The 27,249-nt window shown below is 37.8% G+C and overlaps 1 protein-coding gene across 1 annotated transcript in view; it reads right to left on the reverse strand.

Moving 5' to 3' along the window:
* Positions 1-25,167, reverse strand: part of dyrk4 (dual-specificity tyrosine-(Y)-phosphorylation regulated kinase 4) — a 39,826-nt gene extending 14,659 nt beyond the window's left edge. Inside the window, 6 exon segments of the mRNA XM_026946549.3 lie at positions 3,631-3,794; positions 5,173-5,320; positions 6,585-6,731; positions 11,491-11,574; positions 24,963-25,094; positions 25,096-25,167. Of these exon segments, the coding sequence (XP_026802350.3) occupies positions 3,631-3,794; positions 5,173-5,320; positions 6,585-6,731; positions 11,491-11,574; positions 24,963-25,094; positions 25,096-25,167 (747 nt within the window).
* Between the last annotated feature and the right edge of the window lie 2,082 nt (positions 25,168-27,249).

A 27,249-nucleotide genomic window follows, 5' to 3' on the forward strand; every position in this document is an offset into this window, starting at 1 on the left:
TATAGGTAAATACTTTTGACTATATAGTGTATGTTTTTAAGACCTTCTATTGATTCTGTTAATTATAATTAATGATGTTCAGGGTATAATGCTATAAATGTTTGTATCACATTTAGAAGCTACAGTAATTTTTTCTTAAAAGAAAGTAGGCATCTATATTTAGCTAGTAGTTGGGTAAAGAACTATTTATGTAGAGGGGTGATATAGATAGTGTCATCCACAAAACTGGGGTGTAAGAAATGTCACAGGAATTTTACAGCTTTGCATGACGTTAGAAAAAATGTATCTGCGCTATTAGGACTTGAGCGGTAGTAATGCTCCAACCAATGTTCATATCCAACCAAATTAGCAACACCAAGTGCTATACCACTATGTTACTCCTGCGCCTACACAAAAAAAATAGATCTGGCAGTGCACACAACACTCCACCTTTCCTGATTACTAGCACCTGCTTCTTATTTTCACACCAAGTAAGGACTGTTTAAAAAGGACCTTCTCAGCTCCACGAAAGAAAAGCATTCATCGTACCGTCCGAGATCGCAAGTTCAACGACGGCATAGCTATCCATGACTGGGAGTCCAAGAGAGGGAAGGGATGTTACGCTCTTTTATTAATCAGAGCAACACCAACCAATCATAGGCATCTGTAAGCTGTTGTGTGTGGAAGAAGGTAAATAGCGCATTTCTTCTGAGTGAGTTCAGCCGCCCTGTGTCATGTGCCATAATTAACAGTCCACGGTTGGTAGCTGATGTGTGATAGACGAGAGCTAGCTAGTGGGAAGGAACTGGCAAATGACCAAATTGGGGGAAAAAGGATAAAAGAATTGAAAAAAAGCCCTTCTCAAGGACTCAGGAAGTCACGAAGCGTTGCACTTCCATGTGTTTGTTTTTGTGCTATTTTGCATCATTCTGATTCTACTGCCTTATCTCTGTATTAGTATACGCTATAAAAAATGTACTGTAGATTTTGCCAGTGAAGTACTATAAAATTTAAAGTGAACAACTGTAAAACATATTTACAGTAAACAAGTGTAATATCCTACATAGTAGAAAATAACACACAATCCAGTACATCACATTTGGCTGATGCAGAATTCAACCAAGCTGAAGTTATGGGTCTTGCACAAGGACCCAACCATGGCAATTAGACGATGCTGGGATTAGAACACATGACCCCCTGACCTGCAACTCAAAGCCTAGACCACTGAGCCTTAGTGGAGTGGAGTTAATTCAGTGGTAGATGTGGTTGAATCAATGGACAGTAGTTGAGCTAGTTGTGGTGGCTCAGTGGTTAAGGCTTTGAGTTACAGATCAAAAGGTGCCAAATGAGCAAATGTATTGTGAGCAAATGTATGTGTATGATATTACAGTACTTTACTGTAAATATGTTTTGCAGTTGTTTTACCCAAGTTACTATAAAATTTACAGCAATTTTTTACAGTGTCCCCAAGCTTTGTATCTGTCTACATTTAGCTCTTGCTCCCAACTCTTATTTTCTTCATGGAAAACTTCATTAAAGTTCTTTCCTACTTCATGTATTCCTTGTAACCCATGCGCAAGTCTCCATACAGGCTGTGGTCTGGCCATTGTCACAACAGCCCTTTGTGTAGAAGAGTGGGATAAGATGTGTAAAACTGAGACAGAAAAACGTCCACCACTCTGCCTTTCTTATAATTGCGCCATTTATTATTTCCAGGATGAGAACAGAACTGTTCTGATAAACCTACTGATAAATGCTCTTGCACTGGCTGGATTAGTGCTCTGAGGGATGAACATGTGCCGTATGAACTGGTCCAAACTTTTAAATAATGCAGAAGGCACATGGTGAAAGTCTCTGTGTGAGACAGCGCTTTCATGGAGGACAGTTCACATGGGGGTCTGGTAGGAGATTAGCAAGTCTTGTGTTGTAATGCAATTTCTCAATTTCTCTCATGAGGTGGAGTTGGAGGTCAGTGTGTCAGTCAGTACACAGTGTTTTGTGTAGTAGCCAGATTCTGGCATGATCAGAGGTACCCAGATTCTTTACTCAAACAGAAGTGCACTTACACATCTAAATAAATCTGGTAATTACTTAAGTACAGCTTCAAATTCATCACTCAAATTAAAGTATAAGCTCGCAAACTTAATAAGAAAGTTTCACAAAAGAAAAGACGCCTTAAATCGCACACTGACTTTAGTTCATGTTGGTAAATTAGCGCCTCTTTCACCAACTAAAGAACTAAGAAATGTTTAAAAAACAACTAACAACAGCATTATTCCTAACCTCACACATATTAGCTAGCATGATTATAACCCTGACAATACAAACAATGCTAATAGCTAGCTGTCACAATAGAGACTACAATGATAATTACAAAGCGTATGTAGCTGCAGATAGATTACCATGATGGGGATTAGGTCTCATTCTAGCTGTCGTATCTGATAACATTTAGAATTGTTTAGGAGTGACTCCTTGAAGCTGTCTGATGCTAAAAAGACATCCTTGATAAATCAGGCATTTATGAGAGAATGCTGAAGAGAATGTATTCTCAGGAAAGTAGAGTTCAATTTATTTCCCCCACTCTATATTTTGTTCCTGGGAAAACCCTTCACATGGTCATATTATTGACATTTTGTATTATATATTATTCAGAAAACTACAGGATTACCTGTATCATTCATGTGTGGCTAAACCACAAGTAAAGTTCTATCATTTTAAACTCTCTTTAACTCCCAAAAGTTAAAAAAGGAGAAAATTTAATTTAAAGAATCCATACCAATTAAGATACCAACACACTGTTTATCTAAAATCAACTCCTATTTACTGGTTGAATTTGCATTTAGATTAATATGTAATAAAGAAAATATAAAAATACATGGAAGAACGAGTAATAACATTGATCGTAAGCATCATTCACGTCTAGTCTCATCCCTTGAGGTAAAATCATGGAATTTTCGGATCACGAGCCTCATCACTGCTCTAAACTCAACTGATCACTGTCTGCTCTTACATCGGTTCTGAAATCATTGATTCGTTCATTGAGTTTTGTTATGTTGGCTAAATTTCTTTAGCCAATTTCTTGCTAATTTTTATTAGCATTTTAGTATACCCAGTATCGGTATCGGGCCAATACCAGTAAAAAATGGTGGATCGCATATCGGAGAAAGCATATCATATATTGGATCCTCTAACTAACGGCAAAGTTTATACTTTATACTTTATTACATTTATTACATTTATAAGGTGAGTGATTACTGTGTGAAAGAGTTTAACAGTTAAGTGCTTCAGTTTTTTTAAAAAAAAAAAAACATTTTAAAGCTTAGTCTTTTTTAAAGAAAACAGTATCGGATGTGTATCGATATCGGCTGATACTTGAGGTTTCAGTATTCGTATAGATATCAGAAAAGAAAAAGTGGTATAATGCCATCTCTATTATTTACCTAATGTGATCTCTCCAGACAGTCTAGGCAATGTTATGGAGTAAATAAAAACATTTTGGTGAAATTTACTTATGCTTTCTTAAAGTTGAGTTGTCAAAGCACATTATAGACAGAAAAAGCCAATTTTGGTCATAATTCAGCCACAATGACATCTGACAGGTTTTCCCAGACCCCCACACATATAAAGAGTGTATGCCATGACCCTGTTTACCTTCAGGTAGCTGCCATGCTCATCGTCATAGCCTGAATTCTGTGCAGATCCCTGACAGCCCTGGATCTTCTTGGTGTCTAAGCCCAGATACCAGATCTCGGTGTAGTCCATAATTTCCTCCTGCTCATACTCTGTGAGCTGGCTCTGAAAGTGCTTCAGTGCAGCTGTTAGCCAGGAGGCAAAGAGAGAAGAAGTAAATTCAGCTGGATCTAGGTGTTTATCTGGGGTGTTTAAGACTTTTTTTAAATGACTTGATGGCAATGGAGATCATTGTTAGTGACTCCTGTCAGTTGGTATAGTTATTATAGTTGTAATCTGTTATAACTGTTTAGTTATAACTAGTCAATCAACTTGAACTGGTCAATTACATTGAATGGGTGGAATGAATGTTATAGTCAATTGTTCATTTTCTATTCCAAATCTCATAAACCTAAAAATAAAGCATTATAAACTTGAATTTTAATAAAACTAAGAAAATTACTGATAATACAATACAAAATGTTTTGAATCCTTTACCACAGTGTAATTAGTTCTGTGAGTGGAAAGTTCAGAATAAAAACCTCAGTTAGTCTGAATAAATAAATATGATAATAAATAATTATTTTCCTAAAGTGCATCATTAGTGCACATTGGATTCCTTGGGCATTCCATGTAATTTTTTTATACTGCCTGCAAAAGGTTTGAAACTAAGCAACCGACTGCTCAGGTTCAGCTGAGTTTGAATTTTAGTGATTTAATGATTTACTTACCACTACAGGTCACATAGCTTAACTAATGCATGGCAACAATGACAAACCGACTTTCAGGAAGCCTTCACTGTTACAGACGAAGTGACAAAGATTTTTGTCTTTGTATTTTATGTACTGGATTAGCGACAGTTTCTTTATAATTTCAAATAAGCCATAAATGAGGATTTACATCAAATTATCATCAGCTAAGGAATTAGAACCCACTGAGGAAAAAAAAACCCAATATTTCTATATATTTATATAACGTATATATATATAAATATATATTTATACCACAGTGCTGTTCTAATATGAATCTAATATAGTATTGTTTCTATAGTAACAGCGTCTATAGTAGCAGAACTTACATGGCAGAATAAATAGTGTTATTGTTTAACAAGAAAAAATATATACATTTTGCTCTGGTGAAGTTTTTTATGTAAGGAGGTCTTTATGTAATATTCATGGAAGAAGTGTCCAGTGTCAGTGATGGGGGTAAAGCTGTCCCTTCAAGTTTTCCTCCCAGGAAAAAGTCTTCAGGTCAGAGGAATATGTGCTCTGTGGCTTCTCAGTTACGTGACAAACTGCTTTTGACGGTTCACAATATTAAATGCAATTTTAAACAAATTAAAAGTATGATGTGTAGCTCTTTAATAAAGAACATTGGCAAGTTGTTCAGAGCGCTGTTATAGATAAATAATTAACTTCGGGGGTAACAGTAACTCATTTATTATTTTTCTATAACAGCACAAACTTATTTAATTACGGTCATTATGTGTCACAAGACTTCTAAACGCACCATAACACTACTGACCTGTTGGTGACATGGGTAGCCGCTGTCCCTCATAAGTCCTGATCTTCTCAAACTTGTTAATGATGCTTCTGGTTAGAGACTCTGAGATGTTGTCCACAGAAGACCCAAAACGTGCTGAGAACTGCGGCCGTGGCCTCTCTCGCTCCTCCTGAACATTAGTAAAGTTTACTAACGCACACAAGCTGCGTAATTGATGGTCAAATAATTTGCAAAGATTCGAAACAAACACAAGCTTCTTACAAGCAATTTACACACTGATTGTGTCATTTTTCAAAAAGGTTATATTTTTGTTGTTTTTTTTTTTCCAGAGGCTGACGAATTAGAAAAAAGAACAAAATCGCATGACCTTCAGAGGCTCTGACCTGACCTTTGACCTGCATTATTTTCTGTGAGGTGAGAACACCGTTTCAGATGGATATGACCAGTTTTGCCTAGGCTGTTTCTGAAGATGCTGTATTTCTCACTTTTTGTGCTTTGGTATGATATCAGAGTCTGAAGAGCAACACCAGTCTCCTGGATCCTGACTCATTGCTGCTGAAATTCTAACAGCTTGGTGCCGTGACCCGGATGGCACAGTAACTCCTCTCTGGTGAGTTACATCATTATTTATAAACCAAGAGAAAGGAGCCAGTGAAATTTCACTTAATACTTTTTCAGAGCTCCACAGTCTGTGTCCAATAACAGTGTTTTCACTTGCTTTAACATTAAAACACTTGCAAACTAACAGTAATAAACTAACAGCAGAGGAAAAGTATGTGAATTAAATTACTAATCAAGCCTGATACTGAATAAGTCTGATCAGTATTCATTTAATTTTGTCATTTAAGCCTGCCTTATTTAGTGTTTGTCATGGAGAAATCTTTATTAGTTCATTATTTGTTCTTTATATAACCTTGGTAATTATACTTAATTGCAGTATCACCATCTCACCTCAGTCACACCATGAAAAATGAGGCAAAAAAACAAAAATATCAACTCTATAAGATAAGGACAGGACAGACTAAAATGCTTGTTTAAATGATAAAATGATAGAAGGTAACAAAAATTACACAATATATAATTAGCAAATTATATGATTAGAACGTTCACATTTTTATTTTTATAGAAAAAACCCACTAGCATTGCTATCAGGTTGAGGTTTCCTTCACTTGTGTTCTATCAAACCCATTTTAATAAATTCATTTTTGCTACTTTCACCCTTCTTGTGCAAATTCATCAGTGTGCTTTCATCATGCCTCTCCATCAAGGAAATAAATATTAGTTGTTGTATCTAAACTGTGGTCTGTGCGCTAAATTCTTGTTTGATCCATCAGAGGACATGACTTTGACAAATTCATTTTACAGAGCAAATGTTTCTTTGATAATGGCAAAAACATTTTTTTGACTTTGAAAGATAGAGAGTGTTCTCTCACCTGACTCTGCTGGACATTCTGCACCAGCTGTTTGACGATGTTGGGTAAGGTGCCATCAGATTGGTGGAGGAGCTTGCCATTGGTCACCACCACCTGTTTAACCGGTGGGTCGAGCTGAGGTAAAGTGCCAGTCCCTGTCCCGCACTTCTATAACACACATTATACATGGATGTTAGCCTTACAAACACAGGAATAGTGGTGTAGTGTAGCAGCGCCAGGTCAGGGGATTACACCACTTTTCAGAATCGAGGTCCTGTATTAATACAAGAGATTATTATATTATATTCAATACACACAACTCGAAATGATCATGTGTACTGAAAATATGTTCCTTAATCAGGAAGTGCATAGAGAGATATCACTGAAACTGCACAGGACAAAATGCATGCACTAAAAGGAAATTACATGTAATTTTTTTTGGTTTTGGTTGCTTTTGTTTTTGGCTGAAATAACAACACTGACGGACATTTTAATCTCAAAATTTCCATCTACAGCACTTGATCTGGACTGTTACCACATGTTACTATTCAACAAGTTTAGTCCCAGGTCAAGACTTCTTTATACAATTATCATTTGGTCACACGTTATGAAAAATGGCATGTATATCACACTAGTAGATTAACATATTTTATTTATTTTCAGCTCAGGTTTGTGGACTAATCTCCTTTTGATCATCACATCACATGAGTCCAAGAATGTTTGTATTGAAGATTTACTTAAATGAATAAATTATTTTTTACAAAACATTCAGGCATATGGTCAAAAAAACTGTGTTGCTATCAGCTTATTATTATTATTATTATTATTATTGTTGTTGTTGTTGTTCTTAATATAAATTATTATAAATTTATAAATATTACAACCACTACTACTACAACTAATAAAAGAAAAATAATAATATATGCACTTGGGATTTGTTTGTATTTGTGTTTTTCCTTACTTGGTTTTTTCTCTTAAATTTCAGTTTTAGCCAAAAGTTTTTATTTTGGTGAATTACAAATACCAAAGTCGTTAGTTAATTTTCTTACCTTATAAAATGCTATTCACCCACAGCAGTGTGGTGAAATATACTGAGCTCTTGATGTGAACTTAAACTCACTAAGCTCACTGGCTGAATAGATCCAACTAATGGATCTGACATAAACTTAATGACTTCTAATAAATGTACAGCCTCTCAGCTCGCAGGCCGAGCGGTCTACGACCCGAGTGACCTGGCCCCCTGCAGAGAGGATGGAATTTCAACACAGGGTGATGGTGAGAGAGGAATAAAAGCAAACGAGTGGTCTGACAGGGACTACCATTCTCTACACTGTAAAAGAGCTGAATAAAAACTTCAGCCTTCTCTGTGTGCTGACCTGCTTTCCTGATGCGCTATATTTAGATGCGTATAATACTGCCTGCTTACAGTACCTACTGTAGATGTAAACCCGGGGCTCTCTGCATACATTCTTAGCACAGCGGTTTTTCAGAAAAAATGCGTATCCAAGGATTTGCCTAAACTGCAGTAGTGGTGATCATTCAGTATATGGTTTAATGGTATAAAATTATAGTTACTCTATAACTTTTGCACAAAAGAGATCCAAATTGCTGCTCATTTTGGTCTGATATTTCCTCATTTTGCTGAGGAGCTCTTCCTAATTCCAAAAATAAAATGTGGGCCAATATATCACAAAAGAGCTCCATGTGAGCCTTGGGGGTTTTTTATCTTCTTTCCCCTGACTCAAAGGTTCAATCTCAAACTTAGAGCTTGACAAATTTCTGGGCTGAAAAAAAGGAGCAATCCTATCTATAGATACACTTGATATTTAATCTCATGTGTTCCAGGCCCGCTGCAGATATCTGCCAACTTGATTATGACGCATAGAAACAGAAGCTAAATTTAGTGCGGAGGCTAACGCAGACCCACGCAAGCCGGTTGATCACAGTAACACAACCACGAGGTGTAAACAAGAGGCGCTCATGTGCTGCGGCTGTTCGCTAAAACCGAAATCAGGTCAATGGATTCTGACAGTAAGAGGCTCAGCGTGACGTTCGTGTCATGTTTGTGGTTCATGTGGCTGATGTGTCACTGATTACAATGAGGAGCTCATTTCACAACTGTACCACTTAAAGCATGTCATACACAGCATTAAATATGTAAAGGGACAAATTTTGCTTTAAAAGCTAAATTGCAGAAATGTTTCCTCACTCATATACAGCTGCCAAGTAACTTCTTAATGAATTATCCTTTCACTTCAATTTATAATTTTATATAATTTTAACCTCACACACATCACAGCATCATCTGCATATCATTTCCTGGTTATTCCTGGTCCAGGCTTTGTGTCACTGACACTCTACCAGATTCACATTTCCTATGAAAGCCCCATTAAACAGGATGTGATGTATAACAAATAATTTTGTTTTCAAACACATTTAAATTAAAGTGTTTAATTTTTTTCTTTTACTCAACAGCATCAGTATCAGCATCAGTTTAATAATAGTCAACCAATTAGAAAACATAACAACCAAGCAAACATACTTTATTTAAAATGTTTAAAAAGCATTTCCTATGGTCTAAGTCTCAATCTCAATTTACTTCCTGTTAAATTCAATTCCATTTACTTTTAACAATAGTCACAAAGCAGCTGTCCAGAAATCAGGATTTAGCTCTATCTATTCGCTATGTATGCTCACTACATACAGGGTATAACATAATGGCACTGTACAACCTACACTATATATGCTGAAACAATGACGTTTGAAATTCAGCTGGATTGTGAATGTATTTTTCCATTCACAAAATTTGTACATTTTTTTATTTTTATTTAGAACGATCCATTATTTTAAAATAAAATGTAAAAAAAAAAATAAAGTATACCTTTTTCTACATCCAGCCACATGAGTCGTTTTTTTCCCCATTTTCTCCCTTATTTGGTCATTTGCAAATTCTCACAGATGGCCATGATTGGCTAGTGTTTCTGTGATTGACAGGGGAGAGAGAGTATACCATCCCTCCCATGGCAAAAATTTACTCCCTGGCTCTTGGCCATATTGTTGGGATTTGAACTTGCAATGCCCTGACAATAGGGCAGACACGTTTCTGTTGAGCCACTCAATTTTATGCAATATATTGTATATGTACAGTACCCTCCACTAATGTTGGCACCATTGGTAAATATGAGCAAAGAAGGCTGTGAAAAATTGTCTTTATTGTTTAACCTTTTGATCTTTTGTTCAAAAAACTCACAAAAATACTCTGCTCTCATGGATATCAAACAATTGCAAACACGACACAGGTTTATCCAAAAAAAAAAAAACTTTGTTAAATATATGTGTTGCACAATTATTGGCACCCCTATGAATTCATATGAGAAAAATATATCTGAAGTATATTCCCACTGATATTTTACTTTTTTTTAGTACACCGCGGTGACTAGGAACAGGAAATTGTTCAACCATGACTTCCTGTTTCACAGTGCTATAAATATGAGGGCCAAATTCCCTTAGTCATTCATCACAATGGGTAAGACCAAGGAATATAGCTGTAATGTGCGGCAATAGGTTGTTGAGTTTCATAAAATGGGAAGTGGCTATAAGAAAATATCAAAAGAATTGAAAATGCCAATTTTTACCATCAGGGCAATGATTAAGAAGTTCCAGTCAACTGGAAATGTTATGAATCAACCTGGAAGAGGATGTGTGTCTATATTGTCTCAATGCAATGTGAAGTGGCCAAAAAATCTCCAAGGATCACAGCTGGAGAATTGCAGAAGTCAGTTGCATCTTGTTGGGATTGGGTTCTACGGTCAGATGAAACCAAAATAGAGCTTTTTGACAATAAACACCAGAGGTAGGTTTGACGCACATGGAGAGGTAGCCATATGGAAAAGTACTTCATGCCCACGGTTAAATATGGTGGTGGCGCTTCAATGTTGTGGGGCTGTTTTTCTTCCAGAGGACATGGACATTTTGTTAGGATACATGGCATCATGAACTCTATCAAATATCAAGAGATATTAAATGAACACCTGACTGCCTCTGCCAGAAAGCTTAAAATGGGCTGTGGTTGGATCTTCCAGCAGGACAATGATCCAAAACATACATCAAAATCAACACAAAAATGGTTTACTGACCACAAAATCAAGGTCCTGCCATTGCCATTCCAGTCCCCTGACCTGAACCCCATGCAAAACTTGTGGGGTGAACAAAATTTGAAGGATCTGAGAGAGATTGTGAATGGAGGAATGGTCTCAGATCCCTTGCCATGTATTCTCCAACCTCATCAGGCTTTATAGGAGAAGACTCAGAGCTGTTATCTTGGCAAAGGGAGGTGGCACAAAGTATTGACTAAAAGGGTGCCAATAATTGTGCTACACATATATTTAACAAAGTTTTTTTTTGGATAAACCTGTGTTGTGTTTGCAATTGTGTGATATCCATGAGAGCAGAGTATGTTTGTGAAGTTTCTGAACAAAGATCAAAAGGTTAAACAATAAAGACAATTTTTCACAGCCTTCTTTACTCATATTTACCAAGGGTGCCAATATTAGTGGAGGGCACTATACATTATGAAAATCTTAATAACGAACCTCTGACAGCCTGGAAGGAGGTGAGTGAGTCTTTCCCTTTAATGAATCAGCTAATGTTCACACACCAAACCAGAAGAGTACTATGTATAATCCCAGTAGATTCCTGTGGCACGACCCACTATTTCAGCCCTGGATTGAGTTTCCATTTAACCCCTTCCTGTTAATGTTGCCATTAAACTGCTGTGTGAAAGGAGCTTCAGTGTCTTTAACCTAAGGGACTGTCAGACACAAGTAACTGTAGTAGCTCCCTGAAGAGGTACTGCACCTCCATTATCATTTTCTGCATTTGAGTCACTCTTGAATCAGTGTGAGTCACTCGTTTTGAAAAGGCGTACCTGGGAAAAGTTGCGGTTGGACCCCAGGCGCGTGCTCTCGGCCTGCGATCTCTGAGGGTGAGGGAAAGCCTCTGGTCTGCCTGTCTGTGAAAACAAAAAAGAAAACATAGCGGTTAGCGGTGTGGAGAATGGGTACAATAACACTTCCTACAGCCTCTGACGCTTCTTAAAGACAGCGTGGGTATCTGTGTGAGTAGAGGGGGAATCATCTCTCATCTTGAAATTCACAAAGCATTATTAATCACTGCATGACTCATCAAGGTTTCTGTTACTAAAAACATGCGAAATTTATGAACAAGACTTCAAAAGGGCTGCAAGGGAAAAATAAACAGAATGTCCACAGATATGAAAGGGAGACTTGATGGGCATAAGAACTGATTTCATCATGAATAGGTATGAACGCTAACCTTTAACATTTATAACTTTTAATACAAATTAACTTGGGCAAAAAGCTAATTTACAAGAATCACAGAATCAACATTAGGTATCAAATTAGTTGACTTTTTGGCTCATGCAGATGAAAAGAACCGGACTTGCATTTGTCTTAATCATAAGGACAGTGTGCCAATAGTGGTGACAGCATATGGACAGACTAAATGCCCCAGTAAAGCTGGGCACTGACCCAACTGTCACGCTCTGTCAATCCCCACTCCTGGAGCACTGCACAGTTTCTTTCCAGTGAAGGAACAAAAGTTTCAGAATCAATGGATGAGCCAAATTGGCTGTGTTAAAAACAAAGTACAGTGCAATTTTCCTAAAAAAAATTCGGAATACAGAAATTTAGACATATGCCAGCAGTATGACTCAAACAGCCTGGACACAGCGTGATGATCTTATCCATGTGTGCCGTAGGACTCAAGTGGATCTGCTTCCTTAATCCAAGCGATTATGTACTTGTCCTAAAACACACAATGGAATTTGGCTGGGCTAGATATCTGCCCCATGAGGGTAAATTGGAGAGCGCTGTTGACTTAGGGTTATGTTTATTCACCCAAAGCATTTTAGAAAGAAATTAACACCTACACTGGTCTTTGTAGGCACTTTATAGAAGTGGACTTTTTTTCTTTCGGTACAGAAATATTTCATGAAGATTATTTGAATGTGTCTAATCATATATTGGCTATTGGTGCCATAAAGCTCTTTAATTCCCAATCTTTCCACTTATTTAAATTGTGATTCAATTCAAGGTGACAATATTCATAAGTATACTTGTTTAAAATCCCTGGTTATGCTTTGCAGACCCATGGGAATCCCCGGGAACTCATTTTGAGAATCACTTCTTCAAATAACAACAAAGAGAAACCATTTTAGGTTTGCATAGACTGTTAAAGAATGACTACTGATTTTACACAACATTCCAGCCAACAAACAATGTGTTTTATAACCTATAGTCACATCTGATTTAACAGAAATGCAAGTCCTAGAGTAAACCTATCTTTAATAAATCTATAGATTGCATCTGAAGATTCAATCAAATGACCACAGTTCTGTTAAGTATCTACAAATGTTTTTAAGGTCACTGATTTGTTCATTTTGGTTAGCTTAAACTAATAACATCAGAGCCTAGGCAGTATTTCCATCTTACAGGACTTTTAGGATTTATAGTGGTGTAAAAAGAGTGTGCTGTGGTTATTTGAGGAAACCACCGGACATAAACATAAATAAACCACAACAACTCTGAGTTCACAGTGACATGAAACTTGCAGCTGCGTTACTCCGAGACCACTTCGCAGGACTCTACACCTTGAGGTTTATGATAGCAACAGAACGATCATATGTCCTTCTGCCAAATATGTTCCTGCACACGTCTTTGGACCGTTACTTAATCAGGAGACACACTGGAGATATATCACTGAAAGCACAGAAAATAGAACATGCATGCACAGAAGAAAATAATAATAGCAGGACAACTTAGAAGTAAAGTATTCTTAGCTTATAAGATCATTAATAATCACTCATTTTGGTGTTTTAGTAGTACTCAGGTTCCAACTTCAACACACCATTAGACTATGTACTGTAGGTTTTATGTATGCAATACATCTAAGTCAAGGAACTCTTGCAGATGCAGATTTCATCCCTGCACAGGAATCCCCAACTTAGAAGAAGAGTCAGGGCTTCATGCACAATCCAAGCATTATGTACAGCATCATCAGCAATGAAGCACCTAAAAGAGGCTACGCTGAAATGCTTTATAGGCTGACAATAATCTGATCTGTCTCTCCTAATGTTCAGCCCACTCGAGGGTCATTTCTGCACCAGGAAATTCAACCACAAAAAAATGTTGGGATAAATTATAGATCTGACATGCACTGACATACAGTGTGGCACTCGTGCACGGACGATTCGTGCATGAGAAGACTAATTTAACACTATATGCATGCATTACCTTGTTGTTGATTTCGGGAAACATGGTTTTTTTTGTTTTGTTTTTTTTTCCTTTTTAAGACAACGTGGATCTTTAAATCATGGTAATGCAGGAGTAAAGAAAATGTCGACTAGTCTAAAAGCCGGGAGAGTAGCTGTAGAAACGGCATCCTGGTCTGTCACGGAGGAAAAACGGAAATAAAACGACAAAGCAGGAGGAAAAACTTCCAATGTTCAATGCTCAGCAGAAGAAAAATAACAAGTGACAGAGAAAGGAGGAAGGAGGTTCCTCCAGCGCGAGATTAAGCAAAACGCACGAGCTTAATCGCGTTCCGGACATGTGCCACCTGTCATGCTGTCGCTTCACCGGTCTAGACGCTTCGCACGCGCACGTCAACGCGTAGAAATCAGCAAAAGAGCGCTTTTTAAAAGATGAAGCGTCCGAGCGTCCCGCAGAGCGCGCGAGCTGGACGGGTTTTGCGTTCCGCGCGCGCGCTACGCTCACTTCGTCAGATCACATTTTCCTCTGAGCGCCTCCTCCACTCCACTCCACTCCTCTCCTCTCCTCTCTACTCCTCTCTGCTCCACTGCTGCTCCAATTCCTCCTCCTGGCTCAACTTTCCAGCTGCCAGTGAAACACGGTTTATAAAACATTTTCATCCATCACCAAGTGGCTCATTATCTCAACAGAGTGGCAAAGAGTATCTTAGGGGCTTTCACCCTCGCACCCATATGTGCTTGCTGAACATCCCATTCCAGATTTATTCCCACTTTGCTGTTATAATAAGCTCCACTCTTCTGGGAAGGCTTTCCACTAGATTTTGGAGCGTTGCCATGGGGATTTTTTTGTTCATTCAGCTACAAGAGCATTAGTGAGATCAGGCACTGATGTTAGTGAGGAGGTCTGGGGTTCAGTCGGTGTTCCAGTTCATCCCAAAGGTGTTCAGTGGGGTTGAGGTCAGGACTCTGTGCAGGACACTCAAGTTCTTCTACTCCAACCTTCACACACGATGTCTTCATGGAGCTCGCTTTGTGCACAGCGGCATTGTCTTGCTGGAACAGGTTTGAGCCTCTTCGTTCCACTGAAGGGAAATTGTAATGCTACAACACACAAAGACGTTCTATACAATTGTGTGCTTTAAACCTTGTGGCAACAGTTTGGGGAAGAAACATGTATGGTCAGGGGTCCACAAACTTTTGGCAATATTGTGTACTTATGTCAGATATATGGATTACGTATTTTTAAACTTTGTGTTAGTGTAAAATAGGCTATCCTGCAACCAGATTCAGTGGTTAGTATTGTGTCCTGAATAGAAAACAAATGTTTTATTTACAGTCAAAATCATGAAATAGTTTGGAACACCTATCTTTTTTATAATGCGTAATGAGGATATAAAACATTAATTTAAAAAAAATTTTGCTCCAAAATATTTTGTCACTGGTGTTACAAACAAGTGCATTTTTACTGTATTGGACCACATTCATTTGAAGTGCTTCCTGTGTCAAAAGGTCAGTTTGATGATGATGATGATGATTCAAAACATTTGATATACAGTTGATACACTGTCCCAGTTTTTCATAGATTTATCTGATGACAACTTCCGTCTGTCACTGGTGTTACACAGTTATATAAGCCAGGTACCTTATATTTACTTTTAAAATGGCATAATGATCTATAATAATTGATTTGACATTTTAGCAAGATTTTAGCAAGCCATTTTGAAATAATCCTCCATTTTGATTTTTTAAAAAAAAGTGTTGTGGTAACTGGTGTCACAGAACATATTTCAGTGCTTTTCAGTAAGTCAGTCTTAAACAGGCTAACTTGAACTGACTCTAAACCATTATGCATTATGATAAGATTCACTGGAAGCATGTTGTGTGATCGACGGTGTTACAGAATCATGACTTGATCATGACCACTAGAATACTAGTAGATTTTTCTGTGAGAGCATCACAGGATCTACTTCTTGTGTCCTTATTTAAAAAAAGGTCACTTTAGAAATGCTAGTTAGCACCTAAAATAGCCGACAACACATCCCTAATCTCAACCAGTTTCTTCAGACAATTCTGAAATCACATGACCAAAGGTTAGGTTAACTTTTTGTACAATTTCATACAAATGATGTAGGAAGATATGAAGGCCTCAGAAACTCAGAAAATATGAGTTATTATGAATTTGTGAGCACAACAAAGCATCTTGTTCTGAACAACAAGCATTTCTTGTTCTGTCTACTGCAAGTCAAAAATCAAAAATTAGATTTTTTTTCTCCTAAACCTGCCCTGTGCCCTGTTTGTTCAGTCCCCCTAGTGGTGTAGACGCCGACATCTACAGTCTGACTATTGTACAAAAAATGCCTTCGTATAAAGAAAATAGCAGTGATATCAAGTAATAAGTTAAGTAAGTAATAAGTTATCTAACCGCATATGAAATTTGATCCTTCTCTGCCTCATTGTTGTGGAGCTCTCAGTAACTGACGTGTCTCCTCAGGACTTGTTTACAGCGTGCTGGATCTCCCAGTGTAACGTGGCCAAGTATTTGGGACATCACAAACCAAGTACTTTTACTATCAAAAAATCGTGTTCCAACAAGGCCATGATAAAACTCAGCCGATGGGTAGAAGCAACAGTTATATCATAGTTTATTTAGTAAAATTAAACTTTTTAAAACCATCATCTATTTGGGTACATGTCTGTTCTTCTATTTAAATGAGTAGTCATTGGTGTGCAGTGCTTAAATTTTGTGACAGTAAGACTTAAATTAGTAAAAAAAAAAGAAAATTACCCCAATTTTGCTCTAAAGTATATAAGCACTACAACATTGAACTAACTCTTACATATAGTGATGAATGAGCACTTTCAGTTTAAATAAATCCCACTGTTATTGTGCTTAATTTGTTAAACAATAGCACTTTTAGTTTTGAAATGTCTCTCATTTGAAGATCTGAACAAACTCCTAAAGTTCTGAATTAACAGCTATGGTGTTGAAATTATTCATACAATGTTGACCTGTGTTTAAATGTTGTGTACTTTTTCAAATGACATTAAAATCAAGTCCTGATTCCTTGAAAAACATTTAACACTTCAAAATGCTTTTTGACGTAACAAAAAAAAAGGTCAAAACATCCATTCGGTTCATTCAGTTAGCGTTAACATTTGCACGTTTTAGGGGGAAAAAAACATCTGTTGTGATGAAGGAACTCTTACAGGGTTGAACTGACTCATACAGTGTTTTTGTATCCAGAGAGCCCTGCACAAACAGGTCCATGTGACACATGTGATTTTCCTCTTTACATAATAGGAACGACTGATATTAAAAGACAATTAATACTTGTTATGATGAAGATAAAAATCTAAAAAAAAACTTTCAAAGAAGTTTCATTTTTACCTACGCAGTTCAGAGCAGACTGTTGCCTACGGAAGATGAATCACAAGCCACCTCAAGTAACAGAAATAGAAACAGGCCATGAACCTTCCTTTGCAACACACCTCCTCTCTAAGAGTCTAGAGCTTGTGCAGAAATGTGTAGGCAGGAAGGGAGACAGTTTTGTGTATAAAGTAAAAAATGACTCACAGACGACCACACACACCAAACTTGCCTGAGTAGCTGAATCTGTCAATAATGTACTATGTCTGTGATAATTTGGGAAAGTCATCATGTCTGGAGAACATTATATACAACTGCTATTATGCTAAACAGCAAATAAGATGATCATATGTGTCTGAAATAATCTACAGTATAGGAAGACGCTGACTGGAGAGATACATGGGGCCGACTGTTATAGGAAAATAATCAATGACAGAGAGTGTGAGGTAGCTTCTCGTGTCATTTTCTTCAAAAATGCTAGTCCTGGATTCACCTAAAATAGCCAAGGCATCACTATAACACATCAATACTCTTTTTCCTGTAAAAGCATGCCATTTTATTCTGCTTATACCACAGCAATTTGCCAAAAAAAAAGTTTTATTTATTAATGAATGACACGTTGTATTTTTTGCATGTTTATAGTTATGTTTAACGTTGTCGTACGTCTGTGAAACAAGTTCCTGTTATCATTTATGTTATACCAGCTATACACAGTTCCCTCACTAGTCTCTGTTGAAGTTACAAGACAAAAAAAATTCATCTTGTTACCAAAAAAATGGAAAACACAAATTTCTCTGTCCTGAAGACTTTCCTATGGTGGAAAACTTACTGACTGTGCTGACACTGAAAACTCCTTCCATAAATAACTTTTTAAAAATTACACTTGTTTATTCATTCATTTATATTGCATTGTAGTGGACTTACAGTCATTTATTCGTTAATGAAATGAACATTAATGCAGGTGATTATCTGGTTTATTAGTTAAGAAAAAAATAAATTAAAAAGAAGTGTAAGTTTCTCTGTTAATGTTATTTATGGAATATTAATGCCAAAGTTCGTTGTTTATTTTAACTACTCTGTTAAAGGAACCTTAATGTAAAGCGTTACCAAAAAAGTAGACACTTTAAACTTCTATATTTATAGATCTATTGATTTCATAATGCTATGTGTTCTTTATCTTAATTTATTAAAATCTATGTATATGTGTAATCCTTGATGAACATTTAGTCAAGCTCAATGCTGCATCAGAAATGTATCTTACACAGTGGAGTGTAAGACATATTTAGCCTTACATAAGGGCATTAGAGGCTGGAAATGTAAGCGCTTTTCTCCTGCTACTAATTGCTTCATAAATTGAGAGCAAGCTGAGCAAGCTGTAGGAACTCCAGTGAGTCAGAGGAGGAAGGGGGCGGGGTCTAGGGAAAGAGAGAGAGATAGAGAAATGTAGTGACACTTGTACTCATGAAAAACAAGGATTGAAGGGGATGAAAAGCTGTCGCTGATCATGCTTAGGGTTCTGATTACGTAACCCTGAGGTACTCGAGCAATCAAAGCAAGTGGGGATGAGTTGGAGTGCTTCCTCAGCAAAATATGGCTCAGTGATTACCCACATGCTCTAATCCATGCCAAGCGCGTAAGCACTGCACTCGTGTCCATCCTATTCACAATCACTCAATGAGCAACAACAGCTTCCTGATTGGCTCCTCATGAAAACCAGCCAAGACAATGACCTTGCTCAGCAGTAACACTTCATAACACCTGTCCTGTGAATGATTAATATTAATAACAACAATAATAAACTGGTTAGTAGTAGAGTTGCTTCCATGCTAGACTATGTGCAGCCATATTTAAGGCATGGCAGTTGATTTTTGCAACTATAAAGCAAATGGCACTGAATGAATTATCTGGAATGAATTATCTTCTCCATTTCTTTGAGGCCTTTAACCCTTGCATGCACAGTGTGCACAATTAGAGTTAATATAAGGCTGTTTTAATAATAACGTAAGATGTAAATCACCTCCAGTTCACTTTTGATCTCCAGGCTATTTGTCTTTTTCACTGCTGCGTGTCTCTGGAATATTTTACAAATATTTTTTATATTTTTTGTGCCAGGCTCCAATGAACACCTTAGCTTAAAAATATATATATATTTAAGATATATCTTTTTTCGAAACCAGTTGCATTATGCAACAGTCCTAAGTCTAATGTGTAAATTTTGTACACATCAAGAATATTGTTATATTTTTGTAATATCAAAAATGATATTGTCTATAATTTTGGTCATTAACATTAAATATTTTAGACCTGAATGTGAGCAATTTTTTTTTTTACCTCAGGTATAATGTTCTATTCACGGTATTCCTACACATGGACAATTAATTTACTTTTTAATATGTGATATTTATAAGTGAGAAATCACATGACATGCAATTTTAAGTAATAGAAAACCATTTGACGAACTGATATGGTTTTACGCATATTTATGCATGCATGAAAGAGTTTTAGGTCAAGGTCTCTAATTTTCTACTTGAGGAACCTAGTCCTGATACGAAAAACAGGCCAATCATATAATAAAGCATTATTACGGAGAGGTTCTCTGACTTTTCTCTGTTTTACTCAGCTCTAGTCATTTAACATTAAATCTAAAAAGAAGAGATGTGATTCTGTGATACTGTCATTATCAAACACTATGGTGAAACAAAAAAAAAAACACTGAACTAATCAATCATTACACTCAAAGTTAATAATGAAATCACTCAAGCCTTTCTAGTAATTTATTAGTAGTTTTTGTCTAAGGTTACACTCGTGCAGTCTTACATTTCCTGTTAAAGTGACTAAAATGTCCCAAAGTTTACAATGCACTAATTACAATTTTAAAAAATGCTTTGAAAAAGAATAACATTACATGACAGAACTGACTTACTAAACCTAAGTGACACAAATTCTCAACATATTTTTTGACTATAAGGTAATATTTAGAATCTTAACGCCCTAATCACAATTAAAACATTAAAAACATTCACCAGGTGTTCTTTTAGTAAACTTTTTATCATCTCTAATCCAGATGTGGTGCTAATTCAACCATTTCTGACAAGTGTATTAATGACATAGCAAAGTCTGTTGGTAGCCCCAAGTGGCCCATTTTTCTTTACCTCTGGCTGTACCCTCCTGTTCCGTCGGTTCTGGCCTCCCCAGCAGCTCCAGAGGAACTCATAGCCACAGCAGGTTGATGAAGCTCCATCTTCCCACATGACAGGGCTTCCAGTCCATGCTGCTTCGGCCCTCGGCTCCCCTCGCTGAACACTTTGATAGCTGACCAATTAACTCGGCTACACCATGTTTTGAGAGTGAATCTTTTCACTCCACCCTAGTGGTTGTGTGTCTCAACATCACACTCACATCCAAGACTTCTGATAAACACCTTCTCCTTCTCCCTGCCTAATCAATCCTCCATTCTGAGATGGTGGTGGGAAGAACTTTTCAGGTTCTTGACAAAATCTCAGCTCTTCTTAGACCTCATGTGCTCTTCTCTTGCTCTCTGCTCCAGAAGCCTGGCTCTGCCTCGGGATGAGACGGGCGGATGAAAGTGCTCAGGAAGCTCAATGACGTGCAGCGAGGGCACCACAAGGGATCCATCCTGAGCCGGAGACTGAGTCGCGGGAGCTCTCAGCGCCGTTGTCCTCTTCCTGCTCGATGGGCGTCGGGGAGGGTGGGAGAGCTCCTTTAAGAGCCCACAGGAGCAGCCATTACTAGGTCCTCCTGGTTCCCCCCTCTCTCTCTCCCTCCCTCCCTAGTCGCGTCTCCTAGAGACGGACCCGATGGGTGCTGTCATATTTTCTGCCCCTTTGCTGCTCCCATTTCCCCTGGGACGTAGGCAAACATCTGCGAGGCGCAGAGATGAAATCCTATCCCCTGGCGAGCAGACGTAGGTTTCGGGCTCTGCCGCAGCACTTAGATAGCTCTAGCACCCGGAAAGCGTGGGGAAACTTAGCGCTGGCCTTTATAATGCAATCTCAGCCATTTCCTAGAGGTATCATATTCGCCTCAGTGGAGTCTTGGAGGATAATAAGAGGTGTGCATGCACCACTTAAATGGGTCTGAGTAGTTGTGGTGAGCTGAGAACTGTCTCTAGTTTTACTGTCCAAGCTGACTTAATATAGGTTACGACTCTGTCATGTTGTGTAACATGTTGCTTAGTAAAACTCAACCAGCATGACTGCCAATAAAGTATAAATACAAATAACAGTCATAATCTTACTTAAAGCAATACTATGGCCAAATACAAATGCACTTCCCCAAAACATGTGATGCCTCTAACTATCTTAAATTCCAACCACTTACAGGAAACATTAACAGCAAGCAGGACATGCCAAAATTCCACTCAGAAGCCCTGCTGAGCTAGACTAATCTAATGCTAATGCTAATGCTACTGTAAGTTTGCTGCCAGCAGGGCGTGGCTCGTTGTATCAGTATCCTCTGCTGAGTGACTGGCATGAGCTGCTGGCTAATGGCTTGGCTCATCAGCATACCCTTCCACAGCATCTGTAGCAGTTGAATAGGCTTGTTGCACACAGGTGACAATAAGGTCATGTTATAACTGGGAGAAAGCCTTGTGTTCTAGTGGCTATGGGGATCAGTCATGGGATACAGGCAGAACTGGAGGAGCTGAAAGCTTAGACCGATCAATTAATATATGAGCTTTGTAGCTTGGCCTGATATTTGAGATCAACGTTTTTGTTACATTACAGACGTTTGCTTTCAGACTCATTAATTTAACCTCACTTCCTAAAGAGGAAATGCAGTAGCAGAGCAATACTGAGAAATTTCAGCTATTTAGGAATATATTTCATAATGTACATTTCTATAGTTTGTAAGGAAAACAATATCGCATATGTTAGATAATTATTATATATATTTATGTTATAATTTTGACAATAACTAAGAAATAATTAAACTAATGGTGCTGCCTTTTTCCTCTTCCAGTATCTCTCACACAATTTTGCGGTGCAATCAATAAGTATTTGAAAAAAGAAATCAAATAAAAAATGTTAACCAACCTTAACCATCATAACTTTTCATATGAATTCAGTTGTGCAAACTGTGGGAGAAAATGTGTCTGTATATTGTCTTTGGGCTTTAAATAATATACGCCAATATAATGAGACCATGTGACCATGAAGTCATATCTTAGGGGCATCTACCATAGCCAGGCACTGTAATGGCTACTACACAACCAACTAGAATGGGATTTATTTTATCTCAATATCTCATTCATTCAGCTACAAGCTTTTTTTTAACTATTAGACTAGACAAATACAATGTTTTGTCACTCTGTACAGCCAGATGGCCAAGAGGCTGGATGTAGCCAGTAAATACTAGCCAGGACAGTATGCTAAACTGTTCCAGCATGTTGCAACTGCTGTTTTTCTTTTCAGGAATTGGTAGAGAAAGTGTAAGTTAAGAAATGGTCTTTCATAATACTTCACATCTGAACACTTTATAAGTAATTTATATTTATAAGTAGCTTAAAACTGTAATTTTAAAGAGAAAGTCCATCTTGAATGGTTATAATCAACATGTGATCTGCAGTTGCACAAAAGATTTATTTAATGATTAAATTGAGTTGAATTTTTTGGTTTAAACTTCTTTCATTGAAACTTTCGATTTCACACACTAACGATTTCCCATATCACCCACAATTCCAATCATTTGCTGATGCCGATTACTGATAGTGGCAATGGGAATTCATCTCTACCTAAAGAGACCGATGCAGCGGTGATTTAGGCTTTTAGTCTGTCCAGCTCTCACAACTTCTCTTCTGTACACTCTGCTCAAACAGATCAGCTTCCAAAGCTTTACATTTCATGCTAGTACTGCCATCAACGACATCACACTCGTCATCTCATAGATCACCACTGTAACTGTGTCCCCCGTGACATCAGCACGCCACATGACTTCTAGCTTCAGTACCAAAATTGGTAAGCACTTCACAAATATTTCAAGCTAAATACTTTTAGTGTGTTTCAGGGTAGAGTGTTCCTTTAACATGAACCACAGACTAGGACGAAACTTTATCCTTTAAAACAAGAACACACAAGAACTGCCACAATCCTTGCAGCATAAAAATTATTGTTACTTGGTAAAGCGAGCATCAGATTGAACAACACATTGATCATACCAGTTAAAATGATCTTAACTTTGTGATGCTTTGGGGAAACCAAGCCCATTACTTGCTGAAGATGATTGTACAAAAGTAGGTAAATACATTAATCTTATGGGATCATGAGGATTACACAATGCACAAGCTGGATATGGAGATATCTCTGTATTTCTAATGCAAAAAAAGATTCAGGCCAAAAAATGCCAACAAATGAATCCCCACAGTTTCATTTACACAGTTGTGCTAGGACAGCCATTTAATAGTGAAGAAAAGAATACACAACTGCATCTGGCAAGGCCATTAAGTTTTAAATACCAAGGGTTAATATTGAAGGTAATAGTTGTTTACTCATATACATGACCAAATTAATATTACTATAGTTTTCTGATAACATTACCATGACTGTTGCTTAGTGAAACGACCATGTCAGGTGACAAATTAAAGGAAAAAACAACATCATGTGTCTCAGTAAGGTGTTTGGCCACAACAGGTTGCGAGATCAGCTTTAATGCTCCTTGGCATTGGCAAATCTCTGGAACTGTACTGGAGAGATGAACACCATTTTATTCCAAAAGATATTCCCTCAGTTGATGTTTTGATAATGGCGGTGGAGAGCGCTTTCTATCACGTCCCTCCAAAATCTTCCATAGGTGTTCAGTTGGGTTGAAAACTGGTAAGTGAAGGCTCTAGCATATGATTTACGTAATTTACATAAAAAGTGATGCAGTATTGATTCTCAAATAGTGTAACACATACTCCAATACATGTTTAGTTCTTACTTACCGTATACTTTCGGAAAAAGGCTTCTTCAAGCGTTCTTGATGAACAGTTCTAGTTTCTTTGTACTGATTTGCATTGATGTATGTAGTACTTACTCTAACCCATGTGTTTATTTAATATTCTCTCTGTTCTTCATATAGTTACACTTGTATATTAAATAGAGGCTTCTGAAAAGCTCTGTAGATTTCTAATGGGATTCGACTTGGAAAAGTTTTTATGTTCTACAAGGTTCAGCAGAGAACCTTTAAAGGTTCCTGCACAGGACAAACCAAAAATGCTTTAGGGTGTAAGATAGAACCTTCTAAAATGGTGTAGCACTTAGTCTAATTCATGTTTCCTTCTCTATGCTCTTGGAAAACAGGTTCTTCACAGGTTTCTTATGATGATAAACAGTCATTATGTCACAAACCATGCCAGCAAAATAAATAAATGCCCCCACAACCTAACAGAATCATTGACTTTTCCTTTAATTTTTCACCTGACTGTATTTAAGATATAAGAAGCACATACTTTTACACCATCAGCATTTCCTAAATATACACTCATCTCACATTCTCACTCAAATAAGACATTCTTCCACAATATATCATTCTAAGTACACTTAGAAGCTATATTTTCACATGCCTAAAATGTCAGAAAATTGCAGCAAGTGTGTGACCTCAATCAGTTATTTTCTGTGCTAATGAAGAAGACTAATTGGTCATAACAAAAAGTGAAAACACTTAACTGTAACCATACAGTCCAGGAAGGAATGAAGTTTCACACCACTGATCTACACCACATCCCACATCCGATTTTTACCTCCTGCCTGCTTTTCTCTCCTTCCTTTCCATCCGAGACCACCCACGGGCCCATGTCCGCTTTGTTCAGAGGTGTCCACCGTGAGCAGCAGTGAGGGCGGCTGTGTTCCAAAGCACTGCGGTGACTAGCAAGCAGTCAGGTGGAGGGGGAAGGGTGTGAGTCGTACAGAGCCCTTGTCAGCGATCAAACTGGCTGGTGCTGACATGCTTGGCCAAGATGAAGGAAGCAACCTGAGGCTTGGACAGTGAGTGATTGAGGCAGGTGCAAGTGGGCCTTCATGTACTGGATGGCAGGAGTGTGTGTGTGTGTGTGTGTGTGTGTTTTAAACAGTTTCAAAAAAAGCAGTCAGTCAACATATAAATAATACAGTCCTACAAGCTGAAGAAGGCTAATAAGATTGCATCACTTGTTTCACAGGAATAAAAGGTTCACAAGGGTTGTTCAGGTGGTAAATGGTTCTCCTGAGGACATTATCTGAAAATGATAAAATGTTATATGGTTCTCCTTCCAAACTGAAGAGTGCTAGATTTAAACTTTTATTGAGAATGCAGTACTTATTCTAATCTATGTTCTTCATATAGCTCCACTTTTTTTATTATTATTAAGAAGGCTTCTCTAAAGCTCAATAGATTTCTAATGAAATTTTACTTGTGAAATTTTTGATGTTCTATAAGGTTCTACAAAGAACGTTTAAAGGTCCCCCCATAGGGATAATGCTTTAGGGTGCAAGATGGAACCTCAAATGGTATAGTGCTTACTCCAATACATCTTTAGTCCTCTACAGTTTTGGAAAAGGGATAAAAAGGTTTTATTTGATAAGGAACAGTTCTAGTTTATGAAAGAGTTCTACTTGGAACCTTTTTCTAAAAAGGAATCTCTTTGGTGTAGCGTATCACTTGTAGTTTGACTCATTACTTTATTGTTAGTGTGTGTAGAACTCCTGGATACTACACTCTTAGAAAAACTGGCTCCTCAGGGATTCTCTGGTCTACTTAGAACATGTCGTTAAAGCGAAAATTTCTGTTGTATGCAGAGGTGTACACAGGCTGGCTGAGGGGCAGGGCACCAAAATAAAAAGGACACCTCCTATTAGGCACCCATTAGATCACTTCAACATGTTTTCTTGCACATAGTGGCACCCTAGAGGTCACTTCATCAAATTTTATTACATGTAGCAACACCCTGATGGGCCTTTCATCACATTTTCCTGGACAAGCATCACCCTAGAGGGCACACCATCACATTTGTTTGCATATAGCAGCTCCCTAGACCACTTCATCGCATTTTCTTCACTATAAACACACCAAAGTGGGCACTTTATTATGTTTTATCTACCATGGGATACCCTAGAGGGCACGTTTGCCAAATTGTTTTCTACCATGACTGCCTCAGGTCTTTCCCTTAGGTGCGTATGCCTTTCATGGAATTACCTTGGATTTACTTGCTTTCTGGTTCATTATGTATCAAGATGATATCATTTGTACTTTAAGCATTTTTCATCAAGTGAATGCACTACTCTAGAGTACTAACACTTTAACTCTTGTGTTTGGTTGTGACTCTTTCCATTCTCCCTCCAACTATGTCTTTCTTGTTTCTGTTCAATTGGTGGAAACAGGAAGTCTTTAACAGCACTTTAACAATTAGATACTTGGAGTGTAGTCTGTCTGGCTTATAAATTGCTTTGGATAAAAGTGTCTATCAAATGAGTAAATGTAATTCAATCTTGTTCTCACAAAGTCACTTTATAAGATGACGTTAGCTCGCCTGTTTATGCACACAATTAACAGAATTCATAAAGTGTGAAAATGCAGGCAGAAACCTAACAGGTAATACTTAATACTGTCCCTGTGGTGATGAAGGAGGGTTGCTGAGAGTGCTGCAACATTCCCTAACGACGGACATATAGTCATTCATTTGTCTTCAGTAACCACTGGTGGATTTGGAGCCTATCCCGGGAACACTGTGTGTGTGGCAGGAATACACCATGGATGGGATACCAGTCCATTGCAGGGCACCACGCACACACACATTCACACACACTCCCACTCACTCATTCATACCATACACACATTTGGCCTTCCAGTTTAGGCCAGAATACAGATACAGATAGTTGGAGCACTAAACAGATAGAGTTACAGATAGTGTTCTTGTGTTACATCCCTAATGTGTGCGTTGCACTTGAGTATGTGGACTCAGACAAAGCCATGCTCTCATTACCCCTGGGTCACTGTGTAGTCCTGCAAATCCAATTATGCCTTGTTATGGGGAGGAAGTATCCCAGCTGGCC

Source organism: Pangasianodon hypophthalmus, chromosome 7, assembly GCF_027358585.1.
Source record: "Pangasianodon hypophthalmus isolate fPanHyp1 chromosome 7, fPanHyp1.pri, whole genome shotgun sequence".
In the NCBI taxonomy this organism is placed as follows: Eukaryota; Metazoa; Chordata; class Actinopteri; order Siluriformes; family Pangasiidae; genus Pangasianodon; species Pangasianodon hypophthalmus.